Genomic DNA, 17,074 nt, shown 5'->3' with positions numbered 1-17,074 from the left:
CAGATTGATTGCAAAGTGAAAAAACAGGAAACGGGAATGTAGTAAATGTATATGCATAGTGAGATGTAGCCTAACAATATATGGCCTATGCACATGTCAACAGGTAGTAACAGTAAGTGTATAAAAGGTAAATAAATATATAAATATATATAATATAAATCAGCAGCCAGACAAGTGGACATTCAAAACCAAATTTCCACATTTGTTTTAATATCCATGAGAATCAGGTCAGTAGAGATGCATCCATAACCATTCACAAAATGTTGGTAAAACTGCCAATATGTTCGTTATCTACACAGTTGATTTCTCGCCTCCCATTGTTCGGACCGGGTGGCCTACATTCGGACAACGGGAACAAAAGCCTTCTTCCGGCATCTGTCTAGTTCATAGTGCCCGTTAACATCATAGCTAGGCTAAAGTTATCATGTAGCAACAGCCTGGAAGGGTCTAGCCAATCACACGCAGAGTATGGGCCAAGCGACTCAGTTTAGTCTCTCCCACATACAGCCAATCAAAATGTGTGACGTCATCTGCGTTAGGTTAGGCTGTTTCGAGTGCTTCCTTTCAGTTGGAATCGGAAGTCGGAGCTGGTAATGAAATCACACCCGAGTTGATTGTGTTCGAGAACAAGTTGGACAACTTATTGGGGGTCATTGTTAGCAATAACAATTGATAACGCTTTATGCTAGTATTTAACGAGACACAAATATGAAAGAAGTGCTAATAGACATATTACTTCAACTTTTTTACTGTTGACGCGTGTAGTAGCCATCTTGGATTTTGAGGTCGGGGTTCGTCCACCTTTCCCAGTTGGAAATCCGAGCTAAGATGGCGTTCCGGTTGAAATCCCGACCTCCCAGTTCAAATGGAACAGAGTGTTACGGGGAAACACATATCGCAGGGGAAACCTGGTCAAATTTACTCATCAGGCATACACATAGTACTGCAGCAAATTTTGTGGTACTGCGACGGATTGCGTGTAGCATTTAATTTCGTTTTGATTTAGACCCACGGTTTTCAAATCTTTTGTCAGCCGGTCTTTGATCTATTCGAGAGGCAACGTACAATTAAATTTTCCATTAGACAAAAGTCACAAAACTGTTTGTGCATACTGTTAATTATAGTTCTTAGAAAGAAGTCAGAATTGGTAAAGAAACTTGTGTAATTTATATTAAATACTTCTCAACACATGACTTTTTGCTTCGTGATTCAGGGGTCTAAGAACATTACCAATATGATCAAACAATGTAATGAAACTGAACTTTCTCAAAATTAGAGAACAACTATTTTCAGATCAGTTTTATTGAACAAAAAGATTTTTCAAAGATCATGTAGGAAATACAATATTATACAAGTGTGGCACAAACAAGACTAACAGATAGAAGATCTAGAAAAGGGAATTGTCAGTGGGCATGAACACAGACCGCAGGGGAGGGGGCGCAAGGAAACCAAGACTGTTCCAGAACGTAAAATTCACAGGAACAGAGAATTACCAAAGAATTTACAGCAAAATCTGTAAAGCCAACCAAACATTGATGTGGCCTCAGTTGAAACGGGGGAACAGATTGCATATTCCGACTAATGCATGGACTTTGAACCAGAAAGCACAGATTTCCACTTTAAATTTGGTGAGTTGTTTCTACCAAGTGGCCCGTATCAGCTTCAACAGCATTTAAACATGACACAGCGAATTCTGTTTTATTTTTTTATCTCTTTTTTTGTGGTTTTTGAAACAAGGGTCGTCATTTACTGATCCGATGGCAATTTTATTTCTGTTTTACATTTGACTGAATGATTTGGTGGTTGAAGTATTCAATATGCTTGATACCTTTTTTTTTCTTCTTTTTCTTGGAAAAAGAATAGAAATGAAATCTGACAACAAAAAACAACTTAAAGGGTCGCCTTACTGGCTTTTTCCAGAGCTTTCATTCACATTGAATGGTCTTGAGATCACTTAAGCAGTTTAGTTTAGCATGCTCATCCCAACCTGCAAAGGGCAACAGTGCTATTAGTCCCACAGAAAATAACTCAGTTGAAGTCCCGGCTCCTGAATGCTCTAATCTGAACTAGAAAAACTGAAAAATTACGACATTCTTGTCATTTAATTAAGCACCAACGTTGCAAAGTTAGCACCTTTTACACAAACCAGTGTGGGCTCAATGTAAGTCAAACCAAATTGTTGATGTTATTTCACATATTTTCTACGTGATGCAGGAAAATAAGAACATTAATGACGTATGTTCAGGAAACGGGCGACAATGACGCACGGTCACACTCTCAAAGTGCAATTCCTGCCAAAGACTCAACAGAGCACAGACTAGTTCTGATGGGAGATTCAACTTTCTGATGCTGCAGTTTCAGGAAACAAAACAGCCCCGCAGCTCAAGTTAACAAATTTCACAACGAATATTTAAATCAGCCAAATAACTGCCTTACATCAAGTCTCCAAATGGCAGTTGGTTGCTTGTGAAGTACAGAAATGTATTGGACTAAAGTAAATCTTGAGCTGAGGGTTGTTTTTGTATCCGGTGTAAAACTCCTTAAACTTATGGTGGTGGACCAGGGCCACGTCATTGAATGGAGGAATTTTAAGGGAAAAAGACGTAATTTGGAAAGTAAACACTGAAATTAGTCAGAAGTTTGTAAATAAAGGATTCAGAGATTGAGTTTAATAATGACAAAACTTAAGCGTGAAGACAGAATTCTGTTATCTGATAATTCTCAATGTTTTCCCAGAATTAATAATTAAAGATGAATTCCTCCAAGTCCCCTTCCGTACCCGCCGTTTCCTGCAGTTCATTGATTCATGTTCATGTTACTGTGAGACATCAAATCCCCCAACAGTTGAAAACACATAAGTCTTTTGTTTCCTCGTGTGGATAAACTAAACCAAAGGAACACTTTGTGAAGGACAAACAAGTCATCCAGATATTAATCTATCTCTGTATGAGCCACGGGTTTGATTCCCTGTTGCACTCGCTCCGAGAGCCTTCCCAATTTCCAGTGGAAACACAAAAAAAATACAAAAAAAGGAAGGCAAACTAAACACTCTTTTATGCCTCCTTTTGTTTCGTTAATTTGTTTTTCTGGGACCAACCAACCACCATGTCCGCTCGTCTGAAGGCTTTGGACACCTGCCTTGCTCATCCACTACTTCATCTGTCCAATGGGATTTTCTCCTTCTTCCCAGTGGAAAATGGGGCGCTGCAGACTGACAGCACTGTTTGTAAGCCCTACACGTAAAAGATACTTTTCAACAAAATAGCGGGATACTTCAAATGAGTTATAAATACTCTTTTAAACGGTGAGCACCCAGTGTCTTGTTGAAGGGCAGGAAATTCACCTTTAGCCTAACAGTCACAGTGGATGCTGCGTCCTAAACTGCATCGACAACATCGGCTAGCAGGCTGGCAACTCAAAGCAGAATGATGGTTGGTTGAAGTATTGTATAGTGTAAACTAAAGTAGACCGTGAAAATGTACCAGCATTCCGCCGACAGTCTTTTCCCAGCCTGCTGAGAAAAGCTTCACCTGACTTCAAATGCTTTTCAATCCCGAGTGCCCCTGTCAGGAACCAGAACTTCCACAGACAGACTCTGGCTTCTCTACCGCCAACACACAGCAGAGATCACAAAAACCATGTAAGACATCTGCTATGAACACTGGGGCTCAGCCAGGAACAGCCTAATGGATGTAAAACACTGACATCTGCGCAATGAAACAATGGTTGTGGGGTGTATTGTCACTTATTCTGGTATCTGAAGTTTCTCAGCACATAATTGAGAGGGTGAATCTGAATCACTGGAGACAGGTTGGCCTGTAGGATCTTTTGCGCTTTTCTGCGGGCCTCAGCCACAGAGCGAGAGTCATCCACTTTTACAACTTTCCATCTATGACTGTTTTTGTCCTTCCAGCCGTTTCTCTGCCGGGTGGAGATGTTTAGTTCCTTGGGGCCCCGAACATCTCGGTGGACGCCGTTGCTCCTCCAGCCATTGCTGGTGAGCTCTGTGTGAGTCTCTGGGAACGCCCGTCCATTTGCGTAGAAGACCGGTGCAGAATCTCCAATGAGGGCGCCGTCCAATCGAATGGGGCAGGACAGGCTCTTCTGGCTGTACAAGGCCACAGCTTTGGTGGGCGCCCCACCACCATTGTGAGAAGGCTGCAAAGGTATTCCTGAAAGCGTTGGAGGGTGTTGTTGCTGTGAAAAGGCAACAGAGGGTGCCTCAGAGGATGAGTCCCAGGAAGTGTGGATCTGGAGTCTGGCCGTATGGAAGCCAGATAGGCCCTCAATGTTAGTCAGTCTGAGGCACGGCCGCACTTCCAGCGCCTGCGACATCTCTACAGTCCGACTGGGTGTCCTGCTGCAGATGATGGCCCGTCGGTCCACCAGCAGCTCCGGAGGGCGGGTCCCTTGAATCTTAGGGTTGCTCTTCTCAGAGGCGTTCCAGGACGGGTGCACCTCTCTCTTCTTGACCAGTGGCTTCCTTCCCTTCCTCTTGGTGGTGGGTCTGACGTTCCTGCTCTGTGGCTTCAGCATGTCAGTGGTCAGCGGTTGGTTCGTGCAGGAGCGGTAGCCATACACATCTTTGCTGCGCAGCACGGTGGGCGTGTGGCCCTCCTCTCCCAGCTCCTTCAAGAAGGTGACCAGCTCCTCACTGCTCGAGAGGTCGCGGGACATCGGGCTGAGGATCTTCAGAGCATCCAGGAGGACGTTCTGCCCCGCTGATGAGATCCGAGACCAGGAGTGAACTGCCCGGTCTTCATTGGCAAATGCCAAAGGTCGGCAAACCACTGGACCTCGCGCCGCCTCAGCCATGTTTCTAGTCCTGCCGGGAATACAGAAAGCATTTGGTTAAACTGAATCACAGAAATTGTAGAAGAACCTTTTTTGTTATTTTGCAACCTTATATTGTTGCAACTCCTTTTGGTCTCCATTCTTTCAAAAGAAGAGGAATTTACTTCTCATTACCCCCAAATGCATGTTAAAAAAAGATGTACATCGTTCGGAAGTTTCATGCCTTTATTGGATAGCGACAACGGAGACATGACAGGAAATGAGGAAGAAAAAGAGATGGATGCCTTAACCTCTAGGCCACCAGGATGTCCTGGGACCATTTCTTTTAAATAACACTTCAAAGATCGATTTCACATTTTGTTCCATTCTGAAGTGTGTCACCTGAAAGAATGCCCGTATTCACTTGCATATTTATGGCACTCCATTGCCTCTTCATTCAGACAAATATACCAATGTTTGTTTTATTTTTTTCTTTCGCCTGTGCAGTAAGTACAGCAGTATGTGTTCCTCCTCAGACGCCATGTTTGTTCACTACGGGCTTCTCTTGCATTTGCGTTCGCATACTTTGCGTCAATTGTGTCAATCAGGCAACGAAAAACAATCATAAAACCGTATGTTTCTCCCATCTGTTCAGATAGCATTATCTGTTCATATCCTAACAATGTATGGTTCAACTCTGGTCTTTCCTAAACATTTCTCTACCATCACCATCTGCTTCTGGGTGCTCAGACCTTCTGACCCCAGAAGCTGAAGTGGATCTGCAGCAGAGTTCACTGCGACATGTTGTTGTTAAGTCACCTGAATATAAAATGTTAACACAAACATGCACTGTTACAGCTGTGAACACACAGGCTGGGGATTTTTTAATTGCTAGATCAATGCTTGGGGGAGAAGCTAGTTTACTGACAGCAGCAGTGTAATCAGACACCTCACAGCCAGACCAGCAGAAAGCAGAGAATATAAAGAAACACTGAAGCTCCATGATCTGCTGGGAGAAGGACCCCAGCTGGCTCGTTAAAACTGCGACCGTCTCTCAGTTCAGCACCAGATCCACACCTTTATACCCTCAATCTAAACAAGCTTCGTTAGCAAACATGGCAACCAGGACCTTTGAGACAGTAGAAACAACGCCCTGGGATCCTCTTCCAGCAGAAAAAAATAAGACAAAAACTTGACATGGTAGCCTCGAGGGAGGGAAACCACCTAATATTATATCATTTTTTTATTCAATTCACCTCCACCACCACCAAAAAAAGGTCAAAGGAATCAGCAATTTCAGAAACAAAGTATGGAAGGAAATATAATAATAAATGTTTGATTGTGGCAATGGCTAGCCCTCAACCGACCAGTGTCACTGTCTATTCTTACTGAGACCTGTGGGCGTCGCCCAGAAAAATAGGGGCATTTAATAGAAATGATATAATTCCTACTTTGACTGGTATATTTGTGGTAGATCACGGATGATGCACATTTATTTCTGAGGCGACAACATTACATTCAAACCCTTTATTCTTTGATCGCTGGGTAACCATCATTACCTCTGAGTTACAGCATTATATTGATGAACAGTAGAGCTGCATTCACATGCTCTGACTGTCATGAAGACAGACATTTAGCTGAAACATTACAGTACAGTCATTTAGCAGATGCTTTTATCCAAAGCGACTTACAATAAGTGTATTCAGGTCGGGCGGGGGTGTAGGGCTTGACCATGGCCTGGAGATAGGAAGGAGCTGCTCCTTTCATTGCCCTGTAGGCTAGCACCAGAGTCTTAAACTGGATGCGGGCTCTTACAGGGAGCCAGTGGAGAGAACGGAGAAGGGGGGTTGTGTGGGAGAAGTTGGGGCGATTGAACACCAGACGAGCTGCAGCTTTCTGGACAAGCTCCAGAGGTCTGATGGTCGACGCCTGGGCTCCGGCAAGTAGTAAGTTGCAGTAGTCCAGGCAGGAGATGACAAGAGCCTGGATGAGCACCTGCGCCGTCTCATTGGTGATGAAGGGGCGAATCCTCCTGATGTTGTAGAGCAGGAATCTGCAGGAGCATGTGACTGTTGCAATGTTTGCTGAGAACGACAGTTGGTCGTCCAGGGTCACACCCAGGTTTCTCGCAGGTCGAGTTGGCGTCACCATGGTATCATCAATGGTGATGGACAGGTCTCGGTGCGGGCAACCCTTTCCCGGGAGGAACAGTAGCTCGGTTTTGTCCAGGTTGAGCTTGAGGTGGTGTGTCGTCATCCACTTCGCGATGCCAGCCAAGCACGCAGCAATGCGTGCCTCCACTTGAGTGTCCCCGGGGGGAAAAGACAAGACCAGCTGGGTGTCATCGGCATAACAATGGTAAGAGAAGTCATGCAAGCGAATAACAGAACCCAGATATGTTGTGTAGAGCGAGAAGAGAAGGGGGCCCAGGACTGAGCCTTGCGGAACCCCCGTAGTCAGCATGCGTGGTTCCGACACGGCCCCCCTCCATGTCACCTGGTATGATCGACCTGTCTGGTAGGATGCAAACAGAGTGCCGAGCCTGAGACGCCCATCCCCTCGAGGGTGGATAGGAGGAGGATCTGGTGGTTAACGGTGTCAAACGCAGCAGACAGGTCCAGGAGAATCAGGACAGAGAGTTAGCTCTCGCTGCGTGAAGCGACTCTGTCACCGCAAGGAGGGCTGTCTAAGTCGAGTGACCCACTTTGAACCCGGACTGGTGGGGGTCCAAGAGGTTGTTTTGGTGGAGATAGGATGATAGTTGAGTAAAGACCGCACGTTCCAGTGTTTTGGAAAGAAAGGGTAGAAGAGAAACCGGTCTGAGGTTCTTGACATCAGAGGGGTCAAGTGATGGTTTTTTCAGAAGGGGGGTGACTCTAGCAGTCTTGAAAGCTGTGGGAAAGCATCCTGAAACAAGAGATGTGTTGATGAGGTGGGTGAGGAAAGGAAGGAGTTCAGTCGCAATAGACTGAAAAAGAGGGGAGGGGATCGGGTCAAGGGAGCACGTGGTGGGGCGGTTAGATGTAACAAGGTTGAGGACCCCGTTGGGGCCCAACGTCTATGTGACCACCGAGAAGAGAGGACCGAAATCGGATGCAAACACATGGTTTGAAAGTAACTACGTTTGCACGTTGTAGAAAAAGCTGCTCTTCTCATGCAGCGTGTCTATGTTGCGCATAGCTCTGAATAGCATTTACGGCTAACTGGCTTGGCCAGTTGCTGCTAGCACAACAGCTATTCAGAGCTATGAGCAACAACAGTTATTGCCTCATTGCTTTTCGTTTGGTAGCCGTGAGAGACCTTAGTCTGTAATGCAAGTATGTCTGCATGAAAAGATGTACAAAGATATATTATATATTCGCTAATGCTAATCGCGGTTAGCATTTCCCCATTGGCCGTAATGTTAAAATTAGCTTAGAAGCTAGCGAGTCGGACATGTACTGTTAAAAGCATCTTGCCGTTAAACCTTTTTTGTTAACAGTCCTAGTGAGGGGTAGGTCAAAGGTACTTCATCCATATTGTAGCGACCCTGTCAGTAACAGCTGGTAGCAGAGGGGTTGCTGGTAGCAACTGTTCTGTGTCAGGAGCTAGTAAATGTTGTGTTAGACCGGAACCGGAAGTTGCGGTTGTGGCAGAGAAAAGCTACGGAAAAATCCGTATATAAAGCGCACAGGACTATAAGCAGACGCCTCAAAGCCTGGGGTAAAAAGTAGCAGCTTATAGTCCGAAAAGTACGGTAAGCTAGATTCACATCAGTCTTATTTTCAAACTGCCTGTTTCTGTTTCATCTAGAAAATGGCAGAAATTGCCAAAATGTGGATGCAATTTATAAAAATCAATACCAGACGATATCCTCTACCACAGCGGTTCCCAAACTTTTTAGGCCGCGCACCCCCTTCTACATCCCGACCGGGTTCGCGCATCCCCCCCCTTAATAAAAAAAAAAAAGAAGCAACAGAGCCTTTTAAGCCTTCATAGCCGCATAAGAATCGGACCAATGAGAGAACAGTTTGCTCGCGCGTGGCATTTGTTTACAAGATTTAGTCCGCTGTTAAATGTTGCAGTGTGAACACAAACCGAACAAAGGCGCCACTGCAACAAAGCAAACGAACTGAAGGTGTGAAAACGCCCTGAAACACTGCAACAAAGTTTCAATAACTTTCAGTGACACAAGGCGTCACTTTTAAAGACCAATACGGATGGCGAGCACACACGCACAGGCTCAGAGGCAGATTATCACATTTCATTTACAATTAATGAGCGACTAATGTAGCCAGGATGTCTTCGGACAAAGCATCGATGCGGCGCGACACAGTGTTGTTGGACACCGGGATCATGTCCAACTTTTTTGCTTCTTTCTCCCCAATCATACATTCGACCATCTCTCTGGCAGCTGGCAAGCTCACGTCTTCGGCGATTGTGTGCGGTAGCCCCTTTCTCGCTATTCTGTAACCAGATATGAAGCCCGTAGTGCGTCATTTATAGACCCAACACATGAATGAGACTCCAGTTGTTTTTGGCTGTTTTGTAACTCCTCCAATTTCGATATAAACAATGTAAGGGGCTTTTGACTTGCACTGGCATGCTTGGTGTTCAGGTGGCGACGTAAATAAGAGCTTCAGACAGTTAGCCAGAACCTCACTGCACACCACGCACTGTGGCTTTGGGGAATCTGCGTTGCCAATCCAAGTGAAGCCCAGACACAGATACTTTTCATCATATTTCCTCTTTTTTTCCCAGTCTGATGCTCACTCTCGTTTCCTCTTTTTCACCTTGACTCCGCGATGGGCCGATGTGCTCCCGATTTGTCTGTGCTATCCCTTCCTCCTTTTCGGTCTCCTCCATCTCATCTTCCTCTGACTCCCGTTCGATTTCTTCTCCCGGTCTCTCCCCAACGCACCTCTCCGTTCCGTTCCCCTCGCCTCCGATTCCTCTCTCTCTCTCTGTCCCTCTCCTCTTTTACGACTGATAGCTTCAGATGTCCCACCTGACAGTTTTTAAATAAAAATTACATTTTTTTTTAATATTTAATATTATTACACCATCAGACCGCCATTACACTTTTCCTCTCGCGCACCCCCTAGAGGCAGCTCGCGCACCCCCTAGAGGCAGCTCGCGCACCCCACTTTGGGAATCCCTGCTCTACCAGACGATGTCCTCTACCATTCAGTGCTGACAGCTATGGCTGTATCGAATAGTCTGAATCTTTGAAGCCTAGTTCATAATCTTGACAATCAAATTCTAAAAGCAACATAAAATCATATTTTTGCTTATCTATTCATCATGGTTAGGGCATGTTTCTGCTCAGCTGCAGATAAAGATTAGGCTACACTAATATTATCCGTAGGTTTGGAGTATTATACTGTTGAATTTGATTCCCAGGTTGACCCATCGAATCTGGATACAACCCGCTGGCCGGCCGCGTTCGGGTGGGCGACAAAGCAGCATTCTGAATTAGTTTTCAACTACTTACAGAAACACTGCATGCAATAGTCCACCTTGTCTTCACCTCTCTACCTCACTCTCAAACACGCACAGACACAATGTCATAAAATATGACGACAGACATTCAAAGCTTTAAAGAAAAAAGAAAGATGTTCATTACAGCCCAACTGACAGCGCATTCATCACTAAACGATGGCCAGGATGCACTTTATTTCTTCGACTGCGTGGAAATCCAAACCACAGATGATGAACAAAAGCATTAAAAGGACCAGTGTGTACGATTTAGTGGCACTTATGGGTTTGTTGCAGATATCAACCAACTAAATACCCCTCAGCTCACCCCTCCCTTTCTAAGCATGTTGGGGAACTACGGTGGCCTTTAGGATTTTAGTACAACAATTCCTTTTTCAAAACATATACAGAATTTTGAAAACAAATAAAATCAGAACAGGATTAGAATTTGTATTTAAAATATATAAAAATATAGTTTTTAGAGCAGCAACAATTGCGTTTACAACAGCAAAGTCACTAAAATCTCACTGGGAACAAATATAAATAAAATATAACGGAGAGCACAGACATTCCTCAGTATTAGTTATTCCTCTTGTGCTCATGGCTGCTTTGTTTCAGCCACAGAAGTTCTTTAAAATAATGCTGTTGGCCAATAATGCGTGCTGTGTAAACATTGTGTTTGGTCACGGCGCAACTCTGCAGGTGTGCTGGACTGGATACAACATTATATACAAATAGAATACAAATGGGGTGCAACTGCATTTTGTTATGCAACCCTGTGTTGCATAATGACAATGAACTAGAAAATGCATTACCTGCTGAAAATGCGTTGGAATGCTGAAAGCTGAAATGAATCTCAAAAACATTGCTGAAAATAGATATACAATTTAAAAAAAATTGCAAAAAGCTGAATAATTCAAAAGTTTAAAGATTACAAATATGAAAAGTCATACCACCCCTCTCCTGAAAGAGCTGAACATTTTGATATTCGAACGGTTTCTGTAGCTTAAAAGAATTCCAGCAGTAGTGATATTTGTTGTAGTAGTAGTAGAAGTATTATTCGCAGTATAAGTATGAGTAGCATATGAATACGTACTAGTTGTAGCAGTAGTGATATTTGTAGTAGCAGTAGGAGTGGAAGTATTTGTAATTCGAAGAAGTAGTAGAAGTAGTAGTATCAGCAGTCGTACTAATAGCTGTAGTAGTATTAGTACTGGTTATTAGTACTGGTAGTAGCAGGAATAGCAGTATTAGCAGTTGTGGTATCAGTAATAATAGTAGTGGTAGTGGTAGTAATAGCAGTAGTGGTAGTAATATTTATGGTAGCAGTAATAGCAGTAGTAGTAATAGTAGCAACAGCAAAAGGTGTAGTAGTAGTGGTAATACTAGAAATATTAGCAGTAGTAGTAGTTGTCGCAGTATTAGTAAGAGCATTCATTATTTCAACAAAAAAGCCTAATTTTGAGCGAAACGTTTAAATACAGTTAATCCATGAGGCTTTTATTTTGAAAGGGTGGGACTGGGTGGGGGAGGGAGGGGGAGAGGAGACATAATCATCATGTTTGACACACAAACAGAGGTTATTAAATGACAGGCTCATCACAAGCAGTTCAGTTAGGAATGCTTAACAGCATTCCAACAACAAAGATTCAATGAACAATAGTTGGAATGTTTAACAGCATTCCAACAATTAGTGAGAGAGAGAGAGAGAAGAAAGAATTTGAGAGAGAGAAGAAAGAATTTGTGAGAGAGAAGAAAGAATTTGTGAGAGAGAGAGAGAGAGAAGAAAGAATTTGTGAGAGAGAGAGAGAGAGAGAGAGAAGAAAGAATTTGTGAGAGAGAGAGAGAGAGAGAGAGAGAGAGAGAGAGGCAGAGAGAGAGCGAGAGAGAGGCTCTGATATCTCTGGCAAACTTTCTCATTTGGAGATTGTCTGATGTTTTATCTTTTACAGCTTGCATGACTATTGTCCTGCTCTGCCATGTCTTTCCTCACCTCTCCCTCTTGTGTCGCGGTGTGTGTAAATGTCACTCGAATCAGGAAACTTATCAGCATACTCATGTCTGATTGTTGGAATGCTTAACAGCATTCCAACAATTACTGTTGAATCCTTGAAAAGGGCTGTTGAAAGTCAAGGCCTCTCTTCAATAGAATAAAGCGCATGGGAGGGATTGACCAAGAAAGAAAGCTTAGAGGCACTAGATAAGATACCGTTATATTGTGGGAAACAACTCCAAACATGGTTAAAGGAAAGGCTAGTAACATAACCGTGTATGGAACGGAGCAAACTGTTCTGAGCTGAGCAGTGAAAGAAAATTACTTCCGTTGTATCTTTGTAAAACTAGACAAATGTAATTTTTGACACATCCAGTCATTGATTTGTTGAATGCACTCAGTAATTCTTCATTTTTGTGTTTCGTCGTTAAATGTAATTTATGTTGCGATTGGTTTTTGCTGCTAGTCCGCTACATTAGGGGCATCCCTCGCTGGTACAAGCTGGAGACCGTTTTAAGACTGCAGCGAAAATTTTGTTTATTAAAAACGAAAGCAAACTAATTTGGATTGAAGCAGAATATTTATTGGATTAAAAAAAAAACACCCCCCTGACGATTGGCTCAACAATCGTTTCTCTAAAAACTGTTGGCTGAGACCCAAAAGATGGTCGGTGAGGAAGAGAAAGCCTGAATTAACAATTTAAAGATTTGTGCGAACAGAGATATTCATCCCAAAGAAAACATGAATAATCTCAAAGAGTGACATCATCCACCACAACCTTTTAGTCCGATGTTGAGACCCTTTGAGATGACAAAGTCCTCAGTGTGGCCCTTATTATGTCACATGCTGATTCAGTCCATAGTTATCCAGACTACAACAGTTATTTAGTGCTGCCATCAACTTTTCTCTAGGGGGTCGCATAGCTTCTCTCCTCATTTGGAACAATCGAAAGACGCCGCTGGCCTTGAGAAAAAAACAAAACACTATGTGGACACAGGCCCTAAGATTGCAGCTTGACATGAGGAATTAGACTGAGGAGCAACATATTGGAAAGAGGCAAACTTCCCCGTAAGGCATCTGCTTGCATGGCATTGTTAAACAAAATGGCGACTTCACTCCCCGCCGTACGCACTCAAGCTTTGTTCATAAAACTGCTGTTGGGAGGGGTTGACTCAATAAGAATTGGTGCATTTTTATCTTGTAATAGCAAAGTTTTAGTTAAAAACATAAAACCAAGACTGTGCTAGATAATTAATTAAGTAACAATGATTTGAACAGTCTAGAACTGTCTGGTAAGATCAGAAAATTTCACTGCAAACAAAAAATGACTGGCGGGTTGGACAAGTGGTAAAAAAGAACGAGACAATTGTTTTTAAATTGTTAGGCATAGCACGCATGGCATCAAACTGAACGAGGAATAATTCAATAACTGTAATGATGGCAGAGAACTTGACCACAGAGTGGGACATTGTGTCCTAACAGCAGGCAATGTTGTAAACAAACAACATACCGATCTGCTGTGAAATCAAGATCAGACTGGAGACGTAAGAATTTAAAAGATGGGTGAGTAGTACTTGCTAACTTCTTTTAAAGCAGAAAATACTCGTTTTACAGCGTGATATTTACTGACAATTAAATCTCCCTTCGATCTCCCTCGAGCCACCAGCAGGAACTTATAGATAACTGAACTTCATAAATCATCAGTCAATGGCGGTGCATTCAAGGAAACAAATCAACCAACACACATTCAGATCAAAGCTTTAGCTTTTTTCAGTGGTTTTGGGCGATGTTTGTCATTTTAGTTTGCTAATTTAATCGCCACAATTTTTTCTCAAAACTGAGCATAATTTTCAAGTGTTCATTCCTGTTCATCGGATCGAGTACAATTTCACAGTGACCAAAATACCAGTTTAAAGTGTGGTAATCAAAGGCAATCAACCTCGACACTCGTCGCAAAGCGTAATTACAGGATCAAACACAGCTTAACAAAACTGGCAAAGTCATGTGTTTGCTGGATTGTAGGGACAAAGAAACTAAAATGTCACCACAGTTTAGTTGCTCAGTTCAAATAAACTTGTCGGTTCTCTCTGGTGGACAAACTATGTAATGGAGACACTTTCTAATGTCAAATATTTTCTGCAACAATGAGAGAAAGGCAGCGGATACTTTCCAATTCTACAGAAAATAGGAAGACGCAAACAATATGGTCCATCTGTTCTACTTCATATCACAGCAGATTCAAGACTACAATTTTGGCCACACAATGTAAAATACTACTACAATCGTATTAAAACAAGCTCACAACAGTTTATGACGGATCTTTTGATAGCAGTCATGATAGAAATTCAGACCATGGAACTGCTCAAACTGACAGACGGCCAACGTCAAATTTCTGACAAGCCGGAAATCTATCCGATAGTCTGAGAGCCTGATCGTTGATCGTAACAGCATCATGACGCGTGACTAGGGTTGCACGGTGTATCGATACTAAACAGGTACAGCGGTACCGGTACGATTTTGCATATTTTTAGTATCGATACTTCATTAAAATAGCGCGCGATCAGAGCGCACTCGCTGCTCCGCTCCCTGTCATGCTGCCTGCAGGCATGCAAGGGGGGCAGGAGCTTTTTGCCGACCGTCCTCAGCCCTGTTGAAAAACAATATGTCAGACGTATCATCTGGAAGTACTTTGGTAATATTGCAGACAGTGAAGGAAAGCCCACTGACCTACAGAGACCCGTCTGCAAAACGTGTTTCAGACCAAGTGAGGAAACATGTCTAACATGGCAAAGCACCTTTCAGACAGACACCCCGAACTTTTCAAAGAGTTCAAAGAACGACGGGTAAGCAAATGTGATTATAAACATGAACACCCCCAAGCTCACCCATATACAGCTAACAGGAGTAGCCTTAGCCTAGTTTGACAACAAGCCTATATGATGATGAGGTCACAATGCACATACGTGTACTAAATGAAAACACAATTGATGCAAAATGGCTCCATGCTGGTGGAGCCCGAGGGTGGATCTTGAGCTAATTATTTTTAGTTTTAGTTGAGGAAAAATTATTATTCCATGAATTAAGATAAAATATGAAGTGAAAACATCAAACTCACTATGCAAGTAAATGAAGCATTGTTTACCCACCCACTCCCACAGACAGTCAGACAGATGCCAGCAGAGTCAGCAGCAATCATGGCACCATGTAGTTCTCATTAATATCTTGCTGTAGGCTAATACTAATATTAATGCCATTTGTTAAGTGTTCAAAAAGCAGGTCAGGAACAAGCTGGTAAAAAAGGGAACCGTACAGATGTTTTATTTATTACCATTATAGATAAATATACCACTGTCGTATCGTATTTGTGGTATTGTATCGAATTCTGGTATCGTAAGTATCGGTATCGTGATACTTATGACAGGTATCGCATCGAAGTCATAATTTTGGTATCGTGACAACCCTACCAATAATATTAGAACATTGAACTGAGTTGAAGAGGTAATGTTGATTTTCATTAGAATGAATAATTTTTATTCACAGTAGCTAGCCAGCCGTTTAGCTAGCTAGCTAACACCGTGATCAATGTGTAGACGCATTGCTTGATTTTACTTCAATGTAAACAGTCTGCTGGTAATGGCATACTTAATCGTTAACTTAGTAGGCAGTATAAAATATGAAGATGGAGTATTTAGTATGCAGTACGTTAGTCTGTGATTTCAAATACAGCCTTGGTGTCCCAGGAACTGCAAGGCTTGTTCGTAAAAACTAACAAGTTGGCCAACCGGGAACATACAAGCTCTACTCAGTTAACAATAGGCAACTGGACAAGATTTAGGTATCGGACGTATTCTGGTTTCCATCTGACAATAATTTAGTATTTTATTGCCTTATCTTGTAAACTGGCTACTTGTGAAACAATCCGGGCGTATACGTTGTCTCAATTCCAGTCTCACATCTCAAGTTGCTAATTGGACTGTTAGCAACGTGTAGCGTACAGAAAATGAAGTCTTGGTCGAGATGTCCTCTGTCTACGCTGAAATATAGCCCCTTGCCTTCCGAGGCGTATCAGAAAGCCGATGAGTCACATGGCTTTTTACTGTCGGGATTGTACATAATTACATTGCGTAAACAGGTGTTGACCTCCCAGCTAGCTTGTAAGCTAATTGACCGCTAACCACGATAACTCACTAACTTCTTTACTTCCTCATAAGTTAGCGATGATTACAGGTCAACACAACTCACAAAAATAAACACACTGATGTCCTAACTGACCAGAACAAAGAAACATATTATGGTGTTGCTACTACTTTTAGATCAAAAACGCTAAAAATAAAACAAACCAGTTTAGCCAATGAGCTACGCTCGAAAAACGTGCGCAAAGCTACGTGGTTCCGTAGCTCTCGAGCGCCCCCACCTTCACGAACTGGCAATAAGACTCAGTTTATTTTTCCTGGAACACGAACTGTAGTCAGCTGTATTCAAGTAGCCGCCGTTGAGAAGCTCACTTACAACTTTCAGTGGTTTGATGAAAGACGTCGCCATTTTTTTTCACACTGACTTGTGAACTGCCGACAAGCCGAGCTCGCCAAACACTCTCCCAGCAATCTGTCCTCTGTCTGGGCAGCTATAGTTGTAGAGGCTCCCTAAAGCCCTTCCGGCCGACCAGGCCCTCCCCTTCGCTCCGAAACATTATCGGACGTATTTGATGAGTCGGGACCGTGAAGGTTACCGACGTGAATGAAAGTGCTACAGCACAGGGAAAAGGAAAAAGGCGGTATTACCTTCTAACGGCGCTGTTTCGGCATCCTCCACCGCTGCGCCGACGCTCCACACGGTAAAATGGCTGCAACA

At 43.0% G+C, this 17,074-nt stretch overlaps 1 protein-coding gene across 1 annotated transcript; it reads right to left on the bottom strand.

Annotated features, from left to right (window-relative positions):
• On the bottom strand, window positions 1-17,074 carry ccdc71 (coiled-coil domain containing 71). Its single transcript, XM_079297231.1, has 2 exons — window positions 17,005-17,074; window positions 1-4,825 (listed from the first exon to the last, which is right to left on the bottom strand). Exon 2 carries the CDS (start codon window positions 4,813-4,815, stop codon window positions 3,742-3,744), a length of 1,074 nt encoding a protein of 357 aa, XP_079153357.1. The 5' UTR covers window positions 4,816-4,825; window positions 17,005-17,074; the 3' UTR covers window positions 1-3,741.

Source organism: Melanostigma gelatinosum (genome assembly GCF_949748355.1).
Source record: "Melanostigma gelatinosum genome assembly, chromosome: 3".
Lineage (NCBI taxonomy): Eukaryota > Metazoa > Chordata > Actinopteri > Perciformes > Zoarcidae > Melanostigma > Melanostigma gelatinosum.
This window is presented reverse-complemented; position numbering and strand designations above follow the sequence as displayed.

What these genes read in the sequence shown, in the direction of transcription:
- ccdc71 (XM_079297231.1), bottom strand. Translation starts at nt 4,815, where the DNA reads ATGGCTGAGGCGGCGCGAGGTCCAGTGGTTTGCCGACCTTTGGCATTT.